The sequence below is a fragment of the Xyrauchen texanus genome, chromosome 29, assembly GCF_025860055.1.
Source record: "Xyrauchen texanus isolate HMW12.3.18 chromosome 29, RBS_HiC_50CHRs, whole genome shotgun sequence".
Classification (NCBI taxonomy): Eukaryota; Metazoa; Chordata; class Actinopteri; order Cypriniformes; family Catostomidae; genus Xyrauchen; species Xyrauchen texanus.
Genome location: NC_068304.1, coordinates 8,539,977 through 8,566,169, shown reverse-complemented (window position 1 = coordinate 8,566,169; position 26,193 = coordinate 8,539,977). Strand labels below are relative to the sequence as shown.

General features: G+C 37.7%; 1 protein-coding gene across 1 annotated transcript in view; it reads right to left on the bottom strand.

The window, feature by feature from the left end:
• The window catches only part of LOC127622630 (ventricular zone-expressed PH domain-containing protein), a 160,578-nt gene that overhangs the window by 38,702 nt on the left and 95,683 nt on the right, over positions 1 to 26,193 (bottom strand). Inside the window, exons 7-11 of the mRNA XM_052096641.1 lie at positions 16,832 to 17,049; positions 14,403 to 14,618; positions 11,199 to 11,506; positions 3,756 to 3,895; positions 3,380 to 3,514 (exon numbers count right to left, since the gene is read on the bottom strand). Coding sequence (XP_051952601.1) covers positions 3,380 to 3,514; positions 3,756 to 3,895; positions 11,199 to 11,506; positions 14,403 to 14,618; positions 16,832 to 17,049 — 1,017 coding nt within the window. The remainder of the gene's footprint in view (positions 1 to 3,379; positions 3,515 to 3,755; positions 3,896 to 11,198; positions 11,507 to 14,402; positions 14,619 to 16,831; positions 17,050 to 26,193) is intronic.

Sequence of the window (26,193 nt, the reverse complement as noted above, 5' to 3'; positions counted from 1 at the left end):
GATAGAAGAGTTATTGGTCTCCAGTCTAAATATAATATGTCCTTATTTGGCTTTTGGAATGAGGATAATTAAACCATGTTTCATTGATGGAGATAATTCAGATTTATATACACACTCTTTTAATGCTTAAAAAAAAAAAGACTCTTATTTCGGCCCAGAAATGTTTATATAGTTCTACTGTAATACCATCAATACCTGGGGGCTTTACATTAGGCATTTGTGAAATAGCAATATCTTATTCTGAAATATCAATATCATCATCCATTTTGCTTTTAAAATCACTTTCTATAATAGGTACTTGTCCTTTAAGAAGGAGAAGAAAAACAAAATCACAATCTCTCTCTGTATATCTTGATTTATATAAATTACCATAAAAGGAGTATACATAATCATCAATCAGTGTTTGCTCTTCGCTTAATACTGAGTTTATTGAGTTTAACCGTGTTTGTGTTTTTCTAAATTCCCTGCCACAGGGTTACAAAATGAAAATAATGTCATCGTTTACTCATTGACATCTATAACCATGACCCGTTTTTGCAGATTAATGGTGTTGTGAATATTTTAGTACTGTATGTCTACATAGTACAAAGTCTTTAAAAAGAGCAAGAAAACACTTTCATTATTTCATTATGTCCCTTTTAATGCTGGGAAAGCTAGCTCTTTAAAGGGTAGGCAAGAGAATAAATCAAAGAGCATATGGGGTTAGGCCATCAATTGGGAAATGTTTATGAGAGTGTTTAAGAAAGGCATGCTAATGTCCTGCATCACAGTTTGCTTGTGCATTTGTGCCCAATACAAACACATTCCATGTGCCCCATTTGAACATGAAGTTCTCTGGATGATAAATAACGCAAGATTTAGAAACATGGGGGGTAAGGAAGAAGACTGTATGAAGGCACCAAAGACACCAGTTGCACTTTATAATTATTCCTGACTTGACATTTACAATGCTTGATAAGATCAGCCCAGCAGTTAGCTTTACATGCCACTATCAAGAGGAAATAAACAGGGGTAAACATTACGGTCTCAGAGGCCATCGTGACATTTGACCACTAACAGTATGCATTATCTGGATATCCTGGACTGTGGCCATTTTCCACTGTGCGATGTGGCTGTAACAGGGTGAGTCTGAGTACTTTAATGTTAACTCTCTGGGGTCGGCAAACGCGCCGGCGCGTTTTGCTGTTTTTTTTTTCCACATAGCAGCAACATACACTTAAAATACTCCATTTATGGTCATATAAATAAAATCAATACATGATTATAAACTATAGAGGGTCTTCTTTTTTTGTGTACACTCATATTAACATCAAAACCTTGTGTTTTTTTTTTAATAAATAAAATAAAAAGGTTGAGCTTTCAGCAGTCTCTGTGTTCATGATCATATTGAAACATATGTCTAAAGAAAGCTTAAAATGTCTACTTTTAAATAAAACAATTCAAATTTAAAACAAATATTCTCCTGCAATGTAATCTGTATGAAACAAAGCGATGTACATTTTTCCTGGCTCAGCTTCATTATCTGTAATGTGATCCCACCCACCAGCAGAGCGCACCATTCATACGCTAATGTGCTGAGGCGATCAAGGGAAATGGTAAACGCCCCCGACTGCGAGATTTAATGTAAACAAACACAACTAAACTTTTCTGTGTGCTTGTAAACTCCTGGATGTAAGGATGAGTTAACAAGAAGAGCGGGACTCCGATGAACGTTTGTATTTTGAAGAGAGACTTGATCCAGCCAAGGATACAATTTCAGACGAGTAAGTCAATTCGTTTTCATTAGCTGACATGCTATTTTATATAAACATGTTCATATTTTACTAGCGGGACTGTTTCCAGACAGGACTCAAAGTATTGACATTTGAAATATGTCCTAATAGGCAAGTTTGTTACATTTAAATTTTGTTATTTACATTGTATGCTGTATGATATAAATATGATATGTAATATGATATAAAAATAATATGAATGTTAGATTATATTTTAACGTGTTTATGCTGCCTCGTTATCATCAACAAAGGTTGTGCTTGCAAATATGTGTTCAGGTGTAAATGAGTAAAATACACTTTAAATATGCCCATATTAGAAATTCAGCATATTATAATGATTTCTGAAGTAAAATGAGTTCACACAATGTTTTTACTGTATTTTGGATCAAATAAATCCAGTCTTTGTGAGCATAAGAGACTTCTGTTAACGATAGTGTAGGTCTAAAATTAAGTAAATTTTTATGTAAAGAAAATATATAGTCAGATTACTTCTTTTAACTTAAAACTTGATTTTGATCATTAAGTCTCCTCACATTAATTCTCTCTCTGTCACATTCCTCATTGATAGGCCCAGGGGAGGGTCTTTGTGTCCTCAGGTGTGAATCACATCAATATTAATGATAGTTCACGCCTCCTCGCATATTACCTATCAACACTAAAACTGTCATACAAAAGTTAAATTACTATATTGTTTTGTATGAATGAGTGATCAGGATGATTTTCACATCATTTTGTAGCAAAAACTCTAAACTACAAGATCCAGTTCTCAAAAGTCTTGTGGACAAATGTTTAGTATGTGTTATATGGCCTTATTTCAATGAGTTAAAACGTTTGTTTTTTCAAAAACCACGCATAAACATTATTTTCTCAAAAATGCAAACATGTACACACATGTTGCTCACATATTATTTTAGCCCAGTTTGTGCTGAATACAGTGTTATCAGACTTTAGTCATTAATATGTTTTTAAGCAACTGAAAAAAGCACAAATGTCAAGGCATGTCAAAACTTCTCCAGGGCCCAAAATACCCCCAGACCCCAGAGGGTTAAATACCTACTTTCATTCAGTTCTCAATTCAATAGTTTTTCTTTATTAGTCTTTGCAGATGAATGTTTCTTGCACAAGAAGGTCGGTGTTACATAAACACACATAAGCTGTGAGTGATATGACCACTCTTAAATCACAATAGAAGTAATTTTATTTTACTGTACTGGTATAGTGTCCAAAAGTCATACATAGACATGTTTTTGGAGCTCAACATTGTTTGTCCTCATTTACTTTCATTGTATGAGAAAAGCATTCTACTCAACATTCCTCCATCTTTCTCCTTTAGTCAGAATCATATGGGTTTGGAATTACATGAGGGTGATTAAATGATAACAGGACTTACATGTTTGGCTGAACTATTCTTTTCATCATCTTTGTTGGCTCACAGGTAAAAAGATCAAGAAGGTGGGCTGCAGATGAGTGAGGATGAATGCAGTGTACTTTCTCATGTGGAGAACTGCTGAGTGAGTGCATGCATGTCAGTTTGTGTGTGTTTGACAGACAGAGAGAGAGCAGGAAAGAGGTAGAGCGAGACAGAGAGGGAAAGTAGAGGACTTCACCTTCTTGTGAGGAACAGTCGTCTGAGTCATGGCCAGCTCAAAGCTGTGTGCTCCTGTCAGCTGTGTTTTCTCCCAGAGTTTCCTCAACTGCTGTACACACTCATCCTGACAGCACAGAGCCTCACTCACTTTACTCTGTGTGCGCGCGCACACACACACACACACACACACACACACACACACACACACACACGCAAAGATTACACTTCAGTTTTAACAAACTACAATCAGAAGACATGGAAACAACTGATTTGAAGTTGTAGGGGTGTAATGATTCACTCATCTAATGTATACTTTCTATATACCCATTGCCACTTTTAGTTACACTCTTATTAGTGTGTAAATTAATGTACACAGATACAAGGTTGAGTGTTACCTGCAGTGCCAACAGCATGATCTGGATCCACAGGTGTGGCTGACGGCTGCACAGAGAGAAACAGGACTTTGCATAGAGACAGTAATGTCCCTTCAGTAGACAGGAGAATGACAGCTTGGCTACACAGCCACGATGCGAATCTGGAACATACAAACACAGGAGCATTAATTGCCTATGAATTTCTTAGTCAGAAATGTAATCTCCTTTTCAAACATTAAAAAATGCTTAACCCTTGTGCGGCTTTGGGACATTTTTGTCTTTTTATTTTAGTTTTTGGAAAATTTTGGCTGTGTTAATGCCAACGGCATACATTTTGCCAAAGGTGTGTATTTTTGGGGGAATTTTGATAATTCAACCTCAGTTCCTAAAATACATCTATAATACACTGTGGACACAAAATAGTTTCATTCAGGACAAAAGTGTCCCCATTGAAACCCAATAAACAGCAATATTTGATCCCAGTGCCATTAATGCATAAAATCATGAATTCTATGAAATTATGCATGGCCCTTGCATCAAAATTAAAAATATATATATTTTCCACCAGATGGTGCCATTTTTCTCATGTTTAGCCTATGGAGCAAATACAGGCTTTTTTCCTATTTTCTGTTTGCTGTATTATACAGCACTGCAGGCCAAGTGAATAGATGATGCAGCTAAAATTGTGTAGGTGTGATGATATGGATGTCAGAGTGTGTTTTGTATGTGTGTATTGAGAAATTTGTATGTGTGTGTGTAAAAAGCCACATTGCCATTATATAAACAAACTGGCATTTAAAGTGTTAAAATCCTGAAAATGAATAAATGATGTTTGTTAAAAATGTATATTAATATATAATTTTATTATTGCAGTTTTTTGACGTGGACATTTTTTCCACAAAGGACCTCTGAGTAACTTTTTTTTATTGACGCAAAAGGGTTAAAAAAGTACCCAGCACATAAACTGCTCCATCTTATGGTATGCCTACTAGACTAGTCATGCTCCAAACAATTGCTGGCAGAAGTGATATTTTAATCATGGAACAGTTTTTTTGCTGATGTATGTACATATAGTTGAAGTCAGAAGTTTACATACACCTCAGCCAAACACATTTAAACTTAGTTTTTCACAATTACTAACATTTAATCATAGAAAACATCTTCGATGATCCAGTAAGGATCACAACTTTATTTTATGAATGTGAAATGTCAGGATAGTATTTGGCAGCACTCTCTTTAAATTGTTTAACTTGGGTCAAACATATTGTGTAGCCTCACACAAAATATTGCTGGAATTTTTGCCCATTCCTTCAGACAGAATTGGTGTAATGCAGTCAGGTTTGTAGGCATCCTTGCTCACACACGATTTTTCAGTTCTGCCCACAAATGTTCTATCGGACTGAGGTCAGGGCTTTGTGATGGCCACTCCAATACCTTGACTTTGTTGTCCTTATCCCTCTGGAGTCTGAGGGTGTTTTGGGCCTTGACATTTGTGCTTTTTTCTTTTGCTTAAAAACATATTAATGGCTAAAGTCTGATAACACTGTATTCAGCACAAACTGGGCTACAATAATATGTGAGCAACATGTGTGTACATGTTTGTATTTTTGAGAAAATAACATTTATGCATGTTTTTTGAAAAAACAAAAATTCGAACTCATTGAAATAAGGCCATATAACACATACTAAACATTTGTCCACAAGACTTTTGAGAACGGGATCTTGTAGCCTAGATATTTTCTACAAAATGATGTGAAAACCATCCTGATCACTCATTCATACAAAACAATATAGTAATTTAACTTTTGTAAGACACTTTTAGTGTTAGAAAGGTCATATGCGAGGAGGCGTGAACTATCATCATCATTGATAGTAATTCACACCTGAGGAGACAAAGACCCTCCCCTGGGCCTATCAATGAGGGATAGAGAATGAATGAGAGGATACTTAATGATCAAAATCAAGTTTTAAGTTAAAAGAAGTAATCTGACTATACATTTTCTTTACATAAAGACTTTACTTAATTTTAGACCTACACTACCATTTAAAAGAAAGTCTCTTCTGCTCACCAAGACTGGATTTATTTGATCCAAAATACAGTAAATACACTCTTTTTACAATTTAAAAGAACAGTTTTCTATTTGAATATATTGTAAAATGCAATTTGTGATCAAAGCTGAATTTTCAGCATCATTAATGCAGTCTTCAGTGTCACATGATCCTTCAGATATCATTACTGATTTTCTAATATGGGCATATTGACATCACATTTGACACATTTACACCTGAACACATATTTGCAAGCACAAGCTTTGTTGATGATAATGAGGCAGCATAAACACTAGTTAAAATATAATCTAAACATTCATATTATTTTTATATCATATTACATATCATATCATACAGCATACAATTTAAATACTTGCTTTAGCCGAAACAAATTAAATGTAACTAAAACTTATATTCTCTCTTCAAAATACAAATGTTCATTGGAGTCCCGCTCTTCTTCTGAGGAAAATGTGGACTCTTCCTAACCTGTGTATCATGCCATCTTTCAAACATACAGATAAGTGAATGAACTAGTTGTTTTTAGGGCACAGTCGGGGGCGTTTACCATTTGCATTGATCGTCTCAGCACATTAGAGTATGAATAGCGTCCTCTGTCATGGGTGTAATCATATTAGGGATAATTAGCTGAGCCAGGAGAATATGTACATCACTTTGTTTCATACAGATTGCATTGCAGGAGAATATTTGTTTTAAATTTGAATTGCTTTATTTAAAAGTAGACATTTTAAGCTTTCTTTAGACATATGTTTCATGTTTGTGTGATAAGTATTCGCAGAGTTTCAGTTCATTTTTGTGACGTGTTTCAGATATATGCTCGTGAACACAGAGACTGCTTACAGCTCACCCTTTTTTTTCTTCTTTATTTTACAAAAGCACAAGATTGTGTTGTTATGGTGAGTGTATACAAATAAAAGTAGATCCTTTATAGTCTCTAATGATGTCTTACACTTATCTGTATGACCCAAAATGACCGGACCGCTGTAATGACGAAATAAATCCAGCAGGACGCGCCGGCGTATCCGTCGACCCCAGAGTGTTAAGCCATTTTGCCACAACTTTGGAGGTATGCTTGGGGTTGTTGACCATTTGGAAGACCCATTTACGACCGAGCTTAAACTTCCTAGCTGATGTCTAGAGATGTTGCTTCAAAATATCCACATAATTTTCCTTCCTCGTGATGCCATCTATTTTGTGAAGTACACCAGTTCCTCCTGCAGCAAAGCACCCCCACAACATGATGCTGCCACCCCCATGCTTCACGGTTGGGATGGTGTTCTTTGGTTTGCAAGCCTCACCCTTTTTCCTCCAAACATAACAATGGCCATTATGACAAAACAGTTCAAATTTAGTTTCATTAGACCAGAGGAAATTTCCCCAAAAAGTAATATCTTTCTCACCAGGTGCACATGCAAACTGTAGTCTGGCATTTTTATGGTGGTTTTGAAGCAGTGGCTTCTTCCTAGCTAAGCAGCCTTTCAGATTATGTCGATCTAGGACTCGTTTTACTGTGGATATACAGTATCTCTCAAAAGTGAGTACACCCCTCACATCTTTGTAAATATTTGATTATATCTTTTCATGTGACAACATTGAAGAAATGACACTTTGCTACAATGTAAAGTAGTGAGTGTACTGCTTGTATAACAGTGTAAATGTGCTGTCCCCTCAAAATAACACAACACACAGCCATTAATGTCTAAACCGCTGGCAACAAAAATGAGTACACCCCTAAGTGAAAATGTCCAAATTGCGAGAGTTGATTTCGAGGTGCGCCTCCAAATGCACAAAATAAGGTATGTGTTGATACAAATGAATTAAATTGCACCCCCAAAGTGATTTACCAAGCCTGAAAGTAATTTCAGAAATGCAAACTGTGATAGCAAATGACTGAATGAAAGGCAGGTATTAATGTGATTCATGCTGTGCATCATGCTGTCGTTGTGGAAATGCAGAGACTTTGAGAAAGGACAATACATAGAATACCCATTGATAAAATGCATCAATGGTCATTACTTACAGTAGATGCATCATCAATGGGTAGTTTTATATTATGGGTAGCCTTCTAACAATTTATGACCAAATTATGTCTTATTTGAATGTTTTTAATATTGTTTTTAACTTGTGCAAAATGTTTTAAATTGCAGTTCTCTCCAGTGCTCGAATGAAATGTGCCAGTCTTGAGTGTGGCTGATGCATACTAAAATGAAAACCAAATTTTCAACCGCAAATATCTTGACCATGGTTTACTTTACCATAGTCAAGATATTTGCAGTTGGAAATTCTGATTTATACAGAGAGTATTCAGTCCATCAGTGGTGTGATGACTTAATGTGTTCATATTACTATATTTTCTTCTTTGTGAATTATAAATTGAGAATTTTTCTTATTGTACATGTTCTTGACAGGCTGCCATTGTTTAACAAATCTTTTAAAAAAATCAGAGCCTGACAGTTTCACCATATTGTGCCAAAGTTTGAAATTATCTGGTATGACGGCATTGAATCTCTCATGCTGACATGCAAACAAACACGGTCACATAAGCGCACGTGTCTCGCCAACACAGCAGGTCTCAGAATGATCAACTGGCTGGCTGTTTGTCAGAGGAATAGATTTTGAATAATATGAAGGGGAGTCAGAGAGACAGGCCAGAGCAGGGGAGCTGCTGTTAAAATAGCTGTGCATCTGGAGACCAGAGCCAGGAACCTCTCCATTCTGTCAGCCACACACAGTTAAAACTGTAGTGTATCATACTCGGCATGCTCCATTTTACTACATACAAACTGACAGAAATTTTGCCTGATACTGATCATGTTAATAAGTGGTGCTTGATAAGGCATCACTATTAATTTTGCTCACACTATGATTAGGGTTTGCTGAATTCCAAATTTTTGGCCGCCAGCGTATGGTCAGGTGATTAAATTTACAAATTTTGCTCTTATGGAAAGAAATTGGTACTTTTATTAACCAAAGTGGCATTCAAATGATCACAATGTATAATCAGGACATTAATAACTTGAAAAATTACTATTGCAATTAGAATTTGTTTTTCAGGACTTCCTCAAAGATTTCTCGTAAAAAACTCCTCCATGTGCAGTAATGACAGCTTTGCAGATCCTTGACATTCTAGCTTTCAATTTGTCCAGATACTCGGGTGACATTTCACCCCACACTTCCTGTAGCACTTGCCATAGATGTGTCTGTCTTGTCGGGCACTTCTCACTCACCTTACAGTCTAACTGATCCTACAAAAACTCAATGGGGTTAAGATCCATAACACTCTTTTCCAATTATCTGTTGTCCAATGTCTGTTTCTTTGCCAACTCAAAACTTTTCTTTTGTTTTTCTGTTTCAAAAGTGGCTTTTTCTTTGCAATTCTTCCCATAATGCCTCCTGAGACTTCTCTTTACTGTTTACATGAAACTGGTGTTGAGCGGGTAGAATTCAATGAAGCTGTCAGCGGAGAACATGTGAGGCATCTATTTCTCAAACTAGAGACTCTGATGTACTTATCCTCTTGTTTAGTTGTACATCTGTCCTTCCACATCTCTTTCTGTTCTTGTTAGAGCCAGTTGTTCTTTGTCTTTGAAGACTTTAGTGTACACCTTTGTATGAAATCAAATTTTTTGACCTAATATTGACCTTAAGACATGCCAGTCTGTAGCATACTGTGGCAACTCAAAAACAAACACAAAGACAATGTTAAGAGACATTAAATGAACCAAATAGCTTTAAACTATGTTTGATATAATGGCAAGTGATTGTCTAGTACCAAATTATGAATTTAGCATGATTACTCAGAGTAATGTTGTCCAAGTAGTGTTTGAGTGATGGCTGCTGAAAATGGGGCCTGTCTAGATTTGATCAAAAATGATTTGTTTAAATAGTGATGGTGCTGTTTTTACATCAATAATGTCCTGACTATACATTGTGATCAGTCGAATGCCACTTTGGTGAATTAAAGTACCAATTTCCTTCCGAAAATGCAAAATCTGTACATTATTCCAAACTTTTGGCCGCCAGTTTAAGTATTAAACCTCAGTGTGTAATACTACATTTTGTAATGTTATTTGTTGGGGAGAGGTGTATTACAATTTTTCGAAGTATATTTGCCTTTTGATTTTGTGGCTGGTGGATGATAAATTATACTCTTGACTTACATTAAAGGTGGGACCAGAGTGATTTCTACAGCAGAGATCAGTATATCACTTTTGAATTAGGCCAGTAAGCAACAATCTTGAAGAATGAACGCCATATATGTTTGGAAAATCATGATGGTGGGTAGTAATAGTTTTTTATATCATGTTTAATATACAGTATTATAGAAAATTATAGCATTAAAGGGGAATGAGTGGTAAAGGTTGTAAAATTTTGACAATAAAAGGAAATCAGTAATTAAAATACCAATGATTTGGGATTTGAACATGCTCCTCCCAAATGTTCAATTAGAACTCCATTAAACAAAGTAAAGCTTGACATGATGTTGTTTGGTCATGACAAACCAGTCAGGTTATCAACGTCGTCAGCATTTTTGTTTTAATTAAATTTTGCTTTATAATTTAATTAAATTTCCTTCTGTTCATCACACAAATTGACTGTATGTCTTCAAAATACTAGGAATATAGTGCACAAGCCATTTAGATTTTTTTTTATTGTGGTTTTATGTTTTATTTTTATTTCTCATGTCTCAATTCACTGCCATTATATGGCATATAACCCTGTGAAGACTTTTTAAAATTTCACAGATAAAAGAAAGTCATATGGGTTGAGCGACCTAAGGGTAGAGTAACTAATGACAGAATTTTCATTTTTGGGCGAACTATTCACTTAATCATAGTAAAACCCATAATTAATGGCAGTTCTAAATGTTTTATAAGCTTACAGAAGGAGAAGAGAGGTTATAACATACTAGTATAACCAAGTTAAGTCAACAAGAAACAGCATTCACCACCCATTTTATTTCTGTAATGTCATGTATTTTCCAACTGAAACAGAACAATCAACGAAGAAAAAAAAAGTAGGATGGGAATTGATTTTATCTGTTGGCAATTGTCTTGATCAGGAAAAGTGGGCGTTGCACACCAGAACACAGCCAGACCTGTTTGAGGTCAATTGTTGAGGACTCCTCTGATGACGTTTTTTTTCGGGAGGGGAGTAGTCCTCCACGATCCAGTGCAAACTCGCATTCAAGACTGGCTTCGTTCTGGTGTGGAACGGCCAATTTTCCCAATTAGTGCATTTTGATGAAAGGTTACATTTTTTTTTCTTAGGAATAATGTGCAGAAATGTGTATTAAGAAAGAAATGTTTATTTCATGTTGACTTGTAAGACCTGAAAATTAGGTGGCATGTAATACACTGAATATACCAAGAGACATTGCATTTTGAACTGGGTTACCTTCAATGACACAGTGATCAGGTATGGGGATCTGTTTGATCATTTCTGCACAGAAAGTTTTGATTTCCTCCATGTTGTCTCTCAGGTGGGTCCAGAGTCGATCACCCTCCCTAGGGTCTCCTAACTCCACCTTCTGAAGTTTACTCTCTGTGGGTTGTGTGTGGTTCTCCTCCAGGGTGGAGGAGACAGGGCTGGGACTGGCCTCACAGAGATTGGGCTCTGAACTCAGCTCCACCCCCTCTCCCTCTGGACTGCTGTCAGTGTTAATGGATTGTGTGCGTACAGCGTGAAGAGCCAGACTTTTTGACCTGAATGTAAGAGAAGAACATTCAAAAAGTGTCAAAATACACAAGCACTCAAAAGTCAGTTCATTTTCATGTGACATGTATTAGTTACATCAAAAAGACAATATTCTTCTATTTTAGAAGAATAGAAGAATGCTATTTTAGGAGCGCTAGCATTACACACAACACTATGCCATAAGTCATAAGTGCAAAGCCAGTGGGCATGGCCATGAAGTTTTGTTATTTTCGAGCAATCATGTGCTAAGTCTAGGCACAAGTAGGTTTGGCGAAATTGCCCGTACAATGCGCAAATGGGATCTATAATCGCAATTTAATTCTGAGGTTTTCTCAGATTATTATTATTATTAGTAGGCAAAAATCCTACCAATTCAAAAACATTTTACTCTCTCCAACTTCTTCCACTGGCCCGTTTTGAGGTGATTTAAAAATCACTTTACGATAACAGGTGGAAAAATATAAATACATATTAGATCATAAATACAAATGTAACTTTAAACATAATAACAGTAATTGAAAAATAAATCCATGTCCTATAGAGAGTTTAACACAGTTAAACAGTTAGGACATGAACTTTATTACCAACTGCTGGTGGAATATCGAACTGAAAATGCAGGAACTGAGTTTTAACTTTGCGCTGAGTTAAGACACGTCTTTCAAAAGTCTTGGCACAATGACCTACAGGTATTATACAATATACCCATACCAGAGCAAACACTCTCACCCATGCCATTTTTTGATTAATCTCGATCTTCATTTGAACTATCTCGATTCTTAAATCACAAGATCGATCTTTTACTCTATGCGCAATCTACGACTAAGTGAGGAAATCACTCGCATTTGCAACCAAATTTCGTGCAATGCGACATAAGTTAATATATTTGGTATTAATTTGAGTCCTCTCTCGTTAACAAGTGCTCATTTAAAGATGCTCATTATGCCGGGTTTTGTTAAAGAGACCGTACCGGTTTTAGTACATGTCCAACAATTTAATGTAAATACTTGTAAATAGTACAAATTATGCAATTAAACAATATTTAACAGAAAACAAAATATGAAATATAATATCTTATTTATTGATTGAATATATTGTTCATTTTTAAAAAGCTAAAATGTCACCAAAATTATAAAAAATAAAACAATTAAAAAAATATAATTTAAAAATGTACCTAGTTAGACATCCCCTGTATAATTAACAGCAAAAGCTGGGAGATCATTTCTTTCATATGTAAGCATTATAACTGAAAAACCCATATGAATCTATATTGAATCAAAATCGAATCAAGAGCTTGCGAATCGGAATCAAATCGTATCTGGAAATCTGTATCAATACCCAGCTCTAGAGCTATCACGAAAATTGGATAAGACGTTACGCACAGTCGTTGCGTGTAGCACTGCACTTTGCGCACTCACAAAAATAGAGCTTTTGTACCATTGTAATTTTTTCTCAAATATCCACTTGCAATGCCAATCAATGTAATAATTTAGTTTTTCATGACCCTTAGAATTAAGTAAGTTTTCACTTGAACTTTTAAGTCAACATGAAACTATACGCAACACATTTCTTTTCTGTAATCTGAATTGACATGGTCATAAAAAGTGGGTATTTTGTACCAGAATGGCACCAGGTGCTTGGAGGTGAAGGGTTGAAAAGCAAGAGGGATTTGTAATGTCATCAGAAAAGGAAAGTCGTTTCAGACTGGAAGAAAATTTTGATAATGGATAACTCAGAAAAAAATAATTCTTTGGAAATACATGCACTCATGGATCATGCCAAAATAATACCAGGAATGTCTTTTAATAAAGTCCATCCATCCATCCATCCAGGCGTTCCCAGGCCAGTGTGGAGATGTAATCTCTCCACCTAGTCCTGGGTCTTCCCCGAGGCCTCCTCCCAGCTGGACGTGCCTGAAACACCTCCCTAGGGAGGCGGCCAGGGGGCATCCTTACCAGATGCCCAAACCACCTCAACTGACTCCTTTTAATAAAGTAAACAGGGTTATTTTTGATGTCATGTTGACTTCTGACCTCTCATATAATTTGCTAACCTCCTCTGCAAACCAGATATAGTGTTGATGTGTAAAGTGGGCAGACTCATATCAATCAATTTACACATATGGTATAATATAAAAGCAATATCACACAAGCAATGTCCTTTTGGTGGCATGAGGTTTGTGGACACCACATGAGCTTGATGAACATTTACTTTCATAACCGGATGCATAAATTCCCCTTTGCTGCAATAAATCCTTCCACTCTTCTGGAAGGGCTTTCCACCTGATGTTGAAATACTGATGCATGGATTTACTTCAATCAGACACAAGTGAGAGCATCAGTGAGGTCAGACAGTGATGTCGGGCTATTTGGCCAAGCTCACAGTTGGCATTCAAATTCATCCCAAAAATGTTCAAAGGGGTTCAGGCCTGGGCTTTGTGCAGGCCAGTCAACTTCTTCCACACCAGAAACAATAAACCATCTCTTTATGTCTTTGTGCCATAAAGAGCTGTTGCCATGAAATTTCAAGCACACAATGCATTGTATGGAGTAACATTACAAGATAATGAATGGATTAACCAAACTCGTAAATTGGAAGAGGGTTGCCACATACTCCCCTAAAGAGGGTGGTCATATGTTAATGTGCCAATAATTGCTATGTCATAACCATAAACATTTCTAAACGAGCCGTTTTTGCTGCTTAGTTTCAACAAATGATCTCTGCAGATGGTGGATTTGGGAGATTTGTGTTGTGTACATCAAATTCTTTAGGATTTCAAACGAAAGAAAAATCCAGTTTCCTATCACATGTCAACTGTAAATCACATTTAGCTCTAAATACATATACAGTTTCACTACTTCATATTAACATATGTAAAGATAAAAGAGTAAGTCAAATTAAACCCACCTGTTGAATCTCATCTCTCTGCGCTCGTCTCGTGCTGCTTGGCTTAGACTGTGGCGTCTCTGAGGTCCTGAAGACCCGCCCTCTGTATCAGACTCCGCCCCCTCCTCACCTATCTTCTGCTCAAATGCCTGGATCTTCACTTGCAGACTCTTGCTCCCAGCAAACACTTCAGAACTAGACTCACACAATTGGGACAAATCCAGCTTCTCTTCTCCTCTGCCAGACATACAGAGATTAAGGTTGTTTTCCGATTGGAAAACTAGTGTACTGCTTACTGCATCCCATTATATAGATTATATGCCTACTCTAGGCCTATTATATAGAAGTTATACATAAAAAAACATAAGTAAAATATATTTTACTGAAGGTTGTACTAGACTCCCAGTGGAATGACATAGAGCAGTTGAGCAATTTTCCCAATATGTCTAAATATACGGATACAGTATTCAATTATTTGATAAAAATGTACTGAATTTAAGTGATTTTTATGTATTTTTTTTTATAATGAAATAGTGTATACATACATTTTGACATTCTGGAAAAATATTATCAGTAGTACTTTAAGTAGTTTATCAAGTGAGGACCTACAACAACCTTTAAAATGTAATTTATGTGATATATCGCATGTGATGTTTGAGCGCAAAGCGTAGGCGAAGATCCAATGAACACTGTACTTAAATGAACTGCCATGGTCCCCCTCGAAATATTTTGCCATCTGACCGGCTTAAATACAGGACAAATCACGTCCTGTATTGATTCAATAAGTGAAGAGTAATACAAGTGAAGAAAAGCAAAGCAAAGCTATTCTCTACCCTGCTCTTTATAATACTTATATGTAGAATTATTTATTTATTTTTTCCCAATTGAGGCCCCCTTAAGGATCTATTTTTACTTAATCTAACCCTAAAAATGACTTCTGTTCATCTAACTTAATGTAGCAAGGTTGATTTAGTCATGCTGAACAACAATTTTGACTTAAAGTCGAGTCAGAATGAAATGATCAGGGATCTTTTTGAATATAAACTTCAGTTGCACATTATTAATATTGTTTTTTTTCTTCTTTCTTTTTCAAAAGGTTGGAGTGGTGGTGGCGTAGTGGGCTAAAGCACTAAACTGTTAAGCAGAAGGATGCTGGTTCGAGCCCCACATCCACCACCATTGTGTCCTTGAGCAAGGCACTTAACTCCAGGTTGCTCCAGGGGGATTGTCCCTGTAATAAATGCACTGTAAGTCGCTTTGGATAAAAGCATCTGCCAAATGCATAAATTTAAATATGCAAAGCAGAAGGCGCCACTCACAGCCAGAAGGTTTGACAGGCACATTTTACTGTTATATCTTTTGTATCTTCTGGTGTAATAGAATAATAGTATCTATCCGGTTTTCTTCTCATTACACTGAAGAAAATGTTAACATTTTAAAAATGTTCTTCATGTGGTAAACATCCAAATGAACTGGTTTTATTATATGGCTCTTCAGATTGATCAATGGCGCCATCTAGCAATCTGATATTACTCAGAAACAAGTGCACATCACGCATCAGACCGTTCATCTGGGTATCTGAGCTATCTTTCCTGCTTCTCGGATCACTGTGTGATCTCTACAAGTAAACTAAAAAAATCATTTCAACTCAAATCATTGATTCATGTCCATTTATTTATTTATTTAGAAAGTACAAGATACAAGATTGATACAAGAGTCCTCCGCTTCATGCCGGGTCCTGATCATCCGGTCGTTACATAATCCCTTACTAATTCAAAAATATTAATTAACATCCCTGAATCAACCTGAATATATTAGGTTATGCCGACAAATGAAATTTGAGCTATATCAGGTAGAAATAGCTCTTTAAGGAAACAAATGCAGGTTGTCCCTTTTACAGTGTACACTAATTGTAACTGGGTGGGCCAAGTTAATGACCAGCTAATAGGAGTGGACATCATGTGCTAATATATTCATTAGTGTGATGTGAATACATCAGAGCTCAAATAAATAATTCTCCCCCTGGCAGCAATGGTGTTGACCACACTGGTTGCAGTGACCCTGGAAAGAAGTTGTGCTCCCAACAATTATAGAGGCAATACAATTTGATTCCTCATAATATGTCCCCTTTAAGACAAGAAAAACATTCCTCTAATCCACACTTTCCTTCTCTTTTTTTCTAACTAGTTTTTCTCAAGAGAGCCTTAGAAGCAGAGAAACTAACAAATATGTCTGTCTGCAGTAAAGCTCTTAACCTCATCACTGTTCTGCCAAGAAACAGCAAAACTTTGATTTGCAATGATCAGGTTTAAAATGCAAATGGATTACAATAAAATTTAAATTACTGCTATAAAACTCAAGTGGTTTTTAAAAGCAAATTTTGTAACATGTCAAGACTTTTCAGAAAATCAAAGAAATGTATAGAATTGGGAAAGTGCCTGTGTGTATACCTGCTCATTGCACTGTCAGCTTCCAGCTTGCGTCCCAGCAGTCGAGCGATGGCGGTGAAACTGTTGCTCATGCGGTAAATGTCTTTTCCCCCTCTGCCCAGGATGGAGGTGTAGCGATCAGTCAGACAACGGATTTCCAGTACTAGTGTGTGATGGACGCTGTGCTCCATACTCGCTAACAGAGACACCAAGTACTGCAGAGCCCCTCGAGCTTGGACCTGCACACAACAAAAATAGACAGCTATTCTGTTATTAATCAATAAAAGTAATTACAGACATAATAAATTCATTACAATATGGAGAGTTCCAAGAAGTGTTCAAAGTCGTGCCCAATTCCCAATGCACTCCAAGTCCACGTGGTAGTGTAATGACTCGCCTCAATCCGGGTGGCAGAGGACAAATCTCAGTTGCCTCCATGTCTGAGACCGTCAATCCACGCATCTTATCACGTGGCTTGATGAGCGCATTACCGCGGAGACATAGCACGTGTGGAGGCTTCATGTTATTCACCGCAGCATCCATGCACAACTCATCACGTGCACTACCGAGAGCGAGAACCACATTATAGCAGCCATGTGAAGGTTAACCCAACATGACACTACCCACCCTAGCAACTGGGCCAATTGGTTGCTTAGGAAGCCAGACTGGAGTCACTCAGCACGTCCTGGATTCCAACTAGAGACACCAGGTGTGGTAGTCATTGTCTTTAATTGCTGAACAACCCAGGCCCTTCTAATAGTTCACCCAAAAATGAAAATCCTCTCATCATTTACTCACCCTCATGCCATCCCAGATGTGTGCGACTTTCTATCTTCAGCAGAACACAAGAAGAATATTTCAACACTGTAGGTCCTCACAATGCAAGTGAATGTTGATCAGACCTTTGAAGCTCCAAAAATTAAATAAAGGAAATATACAAGTAATAAGACTAAGAAGTAATAAGATACAAATCTTCAGAAGTGATAAAATATGTCTGGGTTGGAAACTTGGTCCTTTTTTTAACTCTAAATATCCACTTACACGTGAAAATGAAACTAAACAGGCACAACATGTGACTTTCAGATGTAAAACTGAAAGGGAAAGTGGAGATTTAGAGTAAAAATAGGACTTACATTTGGATCTATTTATCACCCACACTGATCATATTGCTTCTGAAGACATGGATTTTTATAGCTTACTTTTATGTTTCCTTAATGTGATTTTTGGAGCTACAAAGTTCTGGTCACAATTCACTTGCATTGTGAGGACCTACAGAGCTGAGATATTGTACTAAAAATTATCATTTGTGTTCAGCAGAAAAAATAAAGTCATACACATCTGGGATGGCATGAGGGTGAGTAAATGATGATAGAGTTTTTATTTTGGGGGTGAACTATTCCTTTAAACACAGTAAAATCACTGAAACAGACAGCCTGTTTTGGGTTATTGTTCTATTAGCCAAAATAATTTAATGCTTAAATTATACTTAAAACAAACATTGTCACACACTGAATAAGCTGAGAGAATACAAATAAAGTTGTTAAAAGGCAAAGCATTGGATTTTTCTTAAATTGATTTTGAAGAAAAAAGAACCCTATTTAAGGCATTTACATGAACGTACAAGCTAAGCTACGAAGCTACGAACGGCGTCTAAAGCATAATTGGTGCATGAAGCATGTTTTAGATACATCTACTGTAAATGTCCTCATTTATTAAAGAGATATCTAGACAGAATATTGAGAATCAACTTGCTCATCCAATAAAGTTAAGGCTGAAGTGTGCAATTTCTGTGCCACTAGCACAACCAAGCAGGATTGCAAAAATAATCACTGTTTTCAAACAGATTCCAGAAAACTCCTACTGTCTTCCATTGATTGTACAAACAGATAGTCCTGCCCTAAACTTAAACCATTTATTGAGTCAATGTTGCGGTGTTGGACTAGACGGGACAAATCTCACAGTGAAATCGGAAACAGTAAATTTACTTTCAAAGGCTTAAATTGGTCTGTGCTTACCTAAATTCGAAACACCCAGTGTCGAACGCAGTAAGTGTTGTTCAACATTTGGGCATATGTGAGCTAGAGATCTTCTGAGATATCATAGGACAGAGATTAACGGTCAGCTAGCATGTTACGATTGTAATTCACCATTTGCGGATACCATACAAATGAATTGGGCTGTAATTTGACACCTACCTATTGATAAAAATGTCTTGTGTCTTATTTTATAAAAAATTTATTTTTATTGTAGTAAACCCCACAAATAGTTCATTTTAAAATGATTGTAGCAGACAGGCGGTCAGTTCATTAAGTGATGAGCTGTTTCCTCACCAAAGCAGTTTGTTCAGCACACTGAAGCATCTCCTCTTCAAACATCCATAAAAAATAAATAAATAAAAAAAGCCCATAAATTGTCTAGGGGACCACTGTTATGCAATTTTTGCTAACCTTGTAGGCTCTGCTTTGAAGAAGGGCTCTGTGTGAGCTCCATTTTCCAGGTGAAATGTCCACAGATGGGTGCCAAAAGAGTGTTATTTTCAGCCATACAGGATGCACTACAGTGAATAGGAATGCTTATTTTATAAACTGAACCCCTTTACCCAAATCCCAAACCTAAACCTAATCATTATTGGAGTAAAAATGTAATGTTAGAGGAAAAATTCAACCTCCAAATTGCGCTCGTCACTTATTATGTGAACGCAAATAATTCCTAGTTTCAACACGGTATTTGAACCCGGGTCTGTCATGCTGCTGATGCAATGCATTTCTGGTCTCGCCACAAGGGAATGTAAACACTGCAGAGCCGATGCCAAAATATATGATAGCAGATGCCGCTTGTCGATGATTCGGCATAATGTGGCCGATCCGATAATGTGGAACTCTCAGAAACAACATGCCGACTTCCTGTATGATCATTTTCCACTAACAAGCGCACATTTTGATAGCGCCAAAGAGCTACAGTGTTACACTTTAGGTGAAATCAACCTATAAATGCCATTCTTTTAGTTGACTCTGCATATTAAGCTTGGATACGAGAAAAAATTTCAATATTGTGAGTTAAAATTACACCCATCCACTTTAAATTTCCTACAAAGGTTTAGGTGAAAGTCAGAGGAACCAGTAGTCAAAGGCTGGGAAGCTGTACAGTAGGTAATCCCTCACATTGTCCAAAAATTGTCCTCATTTTTTGCTATTGGACCAAAACATGTGCACATAGTTTATTGCATTTACATTGGTCACAAGTGTCTTTGTTGGAAAAATATTTAGACAGTTATTGTTCAGTCCAATGTACACAGTGCACTACTTTACATTGTAACCAACCATGCCTCGCACAGACAGATGACCATGCACCCTGTATAATGTCTTCCCACCACTCTTCTGAAATATCAAACCCCAGATTATTCTCCAATAGGACCCTAGTGGTGTGAAGAGAGAGGCAATGGAGAGAAATTAAATTTACTGTAAATATGAAATACTGTGCTAGTATTTGGGGGTGATCGAAAATATGATTGTAAGGAATCTGTGGGGGTTGATATGGAAAATGAGGAGGGATTTTACGGATAGTAGCAAACTTGTAAATAATGAAAGAAATAATTTTTCGGCAATTTAAATTTTGCATAGATGCTAAAAAGAGAGGAATTGTCCCTAATTGTATAGGTCATTTACATCTTTAACACCAAAGTTTCGCCAGGCCAAATAGGTTTGTCGTGGATGGTTTGAACAAATGAGTAACATAGATAGGGGGAATGAAAAAGATTGGCATCAAAAATGCTTCCTCATTTGAGTTCAAATCAAAGTGGATCTAACTACAAATTAGTAGTACATTCGAGTCAGCCAGTGATGATGGTTTACAAGAAGCAGACTCAATAGAAAGCCACGATGGAGTGTCCGCCGATCAGATGCCGATTTGAGGCCCAGTACTAGGAATGTAACGGTGTCATGGTTTTAAAAGCCACATGCGTGAACTGCATGGCTGTTCAAACACATGCACACCAAACCACATACTGTATGCTTACACTCAAACAGATGAAAACTTCAGTCATAGATATGGGAGAAGCATTTTAAAGTGGCCAATTCTGAATATTTTCCCTTTACAAAGCACTTTATGCAACCAGTGTCAATATTCTGTCCATCATAACACAATTTTCTAACAAATTGTATGTTTCAAAACACTCGTTGTAAAAACATTCAGTCAGTGAACCAGATAATTAATGCACAGATTAGAAGGTTCAAATATCAGAAATATCCACAGATAGACAGTCTCTATGCAAAAGGCATACTGTTTTACTCACAGAATAAAAGCTGTTTATTTGTATACAGCATAGAGTTACAAAGCATAGAGATCTGTATTTCCTTAGGTAATTTAATTTTCATAACAGAGCACATCTGACTTTTGAGTAGATAAAGGGATGCCAGGACTCTGGTGGCTGCTCCCGGGTCAGTGCGACTAATACAGAGATGCAACTTATCTGTGTGTGATTTCTTTTCTCTGAACAACGCGATTTGGACCAGGTGCGACTTATATTCAGGTGTGACTTTATTTCCGGAAAATATATATCATACATATTAAACTGCTAATAATTTTAGCAAGTCACCTATATACCATGATACCGTAATACTGTGGTTATCATACCATGAACATTTTATACCGTTACACCCCTACCCAGTACTAACACAGGGAGTGGGGCAAAAAAATACTACCCAAGATTTTGGGAAGCTGCAGAAGAATCCTTCGAAGGCAGGTGGGTTTTTTACCTCAAATGGAAGTAGTAAGAATATCATCTTGCCTACAGAAACAGGATTTGGAGTTAAATGATGGAATGCATTAGAACAGGTATGAGAATTTGGGTAATATAGTCATTTTGATTGAGTTAATTCGGCCCACAGTTGATAAAGTAAGCAAAGACCAATGCTTTAAAATTTGCTTGACTCTCACTTATAGTGGGAGGAAGTTTCCTATAAACAACTTCAGAAATGTCTCTGTAATAAAGACACTGAGTCATTTAAATTTATGAGTCACCTTCATAGGAAACTGCATCCCTACTAGGACATTTTTATCATTCAATAACAATAAACCATTGTTTACAGGAAAACAGCTTTATCATGCCAATGAGGACGCTTACACAAGTGGGGATAACACATTGTACAACCAGGCCAGGAACACACTTACTAAGGAAATCAGAGAGGCTAAAAGAAGCTACTCTAAAAAGGTGAAAAAACTGTATTCAGCCAACTATCCTGCATCTGTGTGTAAATGCCTTAAAAGCATCACCAAGTACAAGACACCACCCCCTCGCTCTGTAGAGAGTCAACTATTGGCTGATGAACTGAATGTGTTTTACTGCAGGTTTGAAAAGCCCAGTCTCGCTTCCCTGCTCTGATCTTCACTTCACACACACCAATACCTCCTGGAACCCCCCTCCTCTCCCTCCTGCTATTCAATTTGCACTTAAGATCTGTGAGGAGGATGAGTGCCAGGTCTTTCAGAAACAAAAGACAAGGAAATATTCAGGCAGTGTTTCACCTGCTTGTCTGAAAGTCTGCGCTGACCAATTGGCCCCCATCTTAACACAGATCTTCAATAGACCACTTGAGCAGTGTGAAATTTCCTGCTGCTTCAAATGATCCACAATCAATTCGGTCCCCAAAAAACATAAAATCACAGGACTTAATGACTACAGACCTGTCGCTCTCACGTCTGTTGTCATGAAGTCGTTTGAGAGACTGGTTTTGGACCCCTGCTGGACCCGTTTCAGTTTTCTTAAACAGGTCTGTGGATGACTGCATTATATCCTGCAACACCTCAACAGACCTGGGACTTAAGCAAGGATCCTATTTGTGGACTTCAGTTCAGCTTGATAGTATATGGTCTGCACTTATATAGCGCTTTTTTTAACCTTAGCGTTTTTCAAAGTGCTTCACACTGTGACTCATTCACTCATTCACACACACACACACATCAATGATGGAAGAGTTGCCATGCAAGGTGCTAGCCTGCCATTGGGAGCAACTTGGGGTTCAATGTCTTGCCCAAGGACACTTCGGCATGTGGAGTCATGTGGGCCAGGAATCGAACCGCCAACCCTGCAATTACTGGCCGACCCGTTCTACCACCTGACAGATAGGCAGAAGCTAGTGAGACTGAGGAAACTCACATTAGCACTGGTGCTCCTCCGGGATGTGTTCTCCGCTGCTTTTCTCCCTGTACACAAATAACTGCACTGCAAAAGCTCCTGAAGTTTGCAGACGACACCACAGTCATTGGCATCATCCGTGATGGTGACTCGTCTGCATAGATGGGAGGTTGATCAGCTGGCTGTCTGGTGCATTCACAACAACCTTGAGATGAACATGCTCAAAACAGTGGAGATGATAATGACTTCAGGAGAAATCCCCCCGCACTGAAGTGGGACACCCACATAGACTCCATTGTGAAGAAGGCTCAGCAGAAGTTGTACTTCCTTTGACAGCTGAGGAAGTTCAACCTGCCACAGGAGCTGCTGACACAGTTCTACTTGGCCATCACGGAGTCTATCCTGTGTACATCTATAACTGTCTGGCTTGGTTCAGCCAAACTTGCGAAGTGGGCACATGCTCACCAAAACTGGACAGTTGACAGTACTACAAATGTATAGAGGGGTTATCGGAGTTACTGTAGCCTTTCTGTCAGCTCAAACCAGTCTGGCTATTCTCCAATGACCTCTCTCATCAACTGCCGCTCACTAGATGAATTTTGGATTTGGCACCATTCTTTGTAAATTCTAGAGACTGTTGTGCATGAAAGTCCCAGGAGATCAGCAGTTTCTGAAATACTATAACCAGCCCGTCTGGCACCAACAATCATGCCATGGTCGAAATCACTGAGATCAAATTTGTACCCTGTTCAAATGGTTGATAAGAACATTAACTAAAGGTCCTGACCTGTCTCTGCTTGATTTTATGCATTGCACTGCTGCAACATGATTGGCTGATTAGATAATCGCATGGATGATTTTTGGTACCAGTTGGGCTGGTTTGAGTATTTGTGGAACTGCGGATCTCCTTGGATTTTCACACACAACAGTCTCTAGAACTTACTCAGAATGGTGCCAAAAAAAAAAAACATACAGTGAGCGGCAGTTCTGTGGATGGAAATGCCTTGTTGATGAGAGAGGTCAACAGAGAATGGCCAGATTGGTTCGAACTGACAAAGTCTACGGTAACTCAGATAACCACTCTGTACAATTGTGATGAGAAGAATAGCATCTCAGAATGGTATTCTGGGATCAGGGTTGGCGCTGTTTTGGCGACACGAGGGAGAGCTACACAATATTAGGCAGGTGGTTTTAATGTTGTGGCTGACCGGTGTGTATGTATATGTACATACAGTGGTTATAAAAAGTCTACACACCCCAATTAATTGCGTTCACATAATAAGTGACTAGCGCAATTTGGAGGTTGAATTTGTCCTCTAACATTAAATTCTTACTCCAATGATGGTTAGGTTTAGGTTTGGGATTTGGGTAAAGGGGTTCAGTTTATAAAATAAGCATTCCTATTCAATGTAGTGCATCCTGTATGGCTGAAAACAACTCGCTTCACAATGCCAGGTTCTTGTGATGTAAAAGAATGAGACAAAGATAAATCATGTCAGAACTTTTTCCACTTTTAATGTGACCTATAATGTGAACAATTAAATTGGAAAACAAACTGAAATCTTCATGGGGAAAAATTTAAATTAAAAACCTTACAATAACCTACTTGCATAAGTGTGCACACCCTCTTATAACTGGGGATGTGGCTGTGTTCAGAATTGACCAATCACATTCAAACTCATGTTAAATAGAAGTCATTACACACCTGCCATCATTTAAAGTGACTCTGATTAATCACAAATAAAGTTCAGCTGTTCTAGTAGGATTTTCCTGACATTTTCTTAGTTGCATCTCAGAGCAAAAGCCATGGTCTGCAGAGAGCTTCCACAGCATCAGAGGGATCTCATTGTTGAAAGATATCAGTCAGGAGAAGGGTACAAAAGAATTCCCAAAGCATTAGATATACCATGGAACACAGTGAAGACAGTCATCATCAAGTGGAGAAAATATGGCACAACAGAGACATTACCAAGAACTGGACGTCCCTCCAAAATTTATGAAAAGACAAGAAGAAAACTAGTCAGGGAGGCTTCCAAGAGGCTTACAGCAACATTAAAGGAACTGCAGGAATTTCTGGCAAGTACTGGCTGTGTGCTACATGTGACAACAATCTCCTGTATTCTTCATATGAATGGGCAATGGGGTAGGGTGGCAAGACGGAAGCCTTTTCTTACAAAGAAAAACATCCAAGCCTGGCTGAAGTTTGCAAAATCAAACATCAAGTCTGCCAAAAGCACGTGGGGAAATGTGTTATGGTCTGATGAAACCAAGGTATGTTTGGCGCAAAAACAACACCGCACATCACCGAAAGAACACCATACCCACAGTGAAGCATGGTGGTGGCAGCATCATGCTTTGGGGCTGTTTTTCTTCAGCTGGAACCGGGGCCTTAGTCAGGGTGGAGGGAATTATGAACAGTTCCAAATACCAGGCAATTTTGGCACAAAACCTTCAGGTGTCCATTAGAAAGCTGAAGATGAAGTTCACATTTCAGCACGACGACAACAACCCAAAGCACACATCCAAATCCACAAAAGCATGGCTTCACCAGAAGAAGATTAACGTTTTGGAATGGCCCAACAAGAGCCCAGACCTGAATCCAATTGAACATCTGTGGGGTGATCTGAAGAGGGCTGTGCACAGGAGATGTCCTCGAAATCTGACAGATTTGGAGCACTTTTGCAAAGAAGAGTGGGCAAATATTGCCACGTCAAGATGTGCCATGCTAATAGACTCCTACCCAAAAAGACTGAGTGATGTAATAAAATCAAAAGGTGCTTCAACAAAGTATTAGTTTAAGGGTGTGCACACTTACCCTCATACCTGCAAACTCCTCAGAGTAAAAAAGGTGACAGTATCGCCGGGGGGGGTTGGATGATTGGATACCCGGCTAACGATAAGCCTAGCTAACGTTACAGGGATATTCCACCATTTGGGGAATTAAGCTCATTTTCCACCTCCCCTCGAGTAAAACAATAGTTTTTGTACCGTTTTGGAAACCATTCATACCACTTTTAGCATAGCTTAACGTAATTTATAGGTATGACGACAATACTAGGGGTGGAACGGTACACAGAAGTCACGGTTCGGTTCATACCTTGGTTCAGACATCACGGTTCGATACGATTTCGGTACAATGGAGTGAAAAGCAAAACAAAAATATAGATAGCATTTTTATCATTGTCTTAAGCCTTGTATTTTTTAAATGAGTTTTATTAATAAAGGCTTAGAACCAGTTTATTTGTAGTGC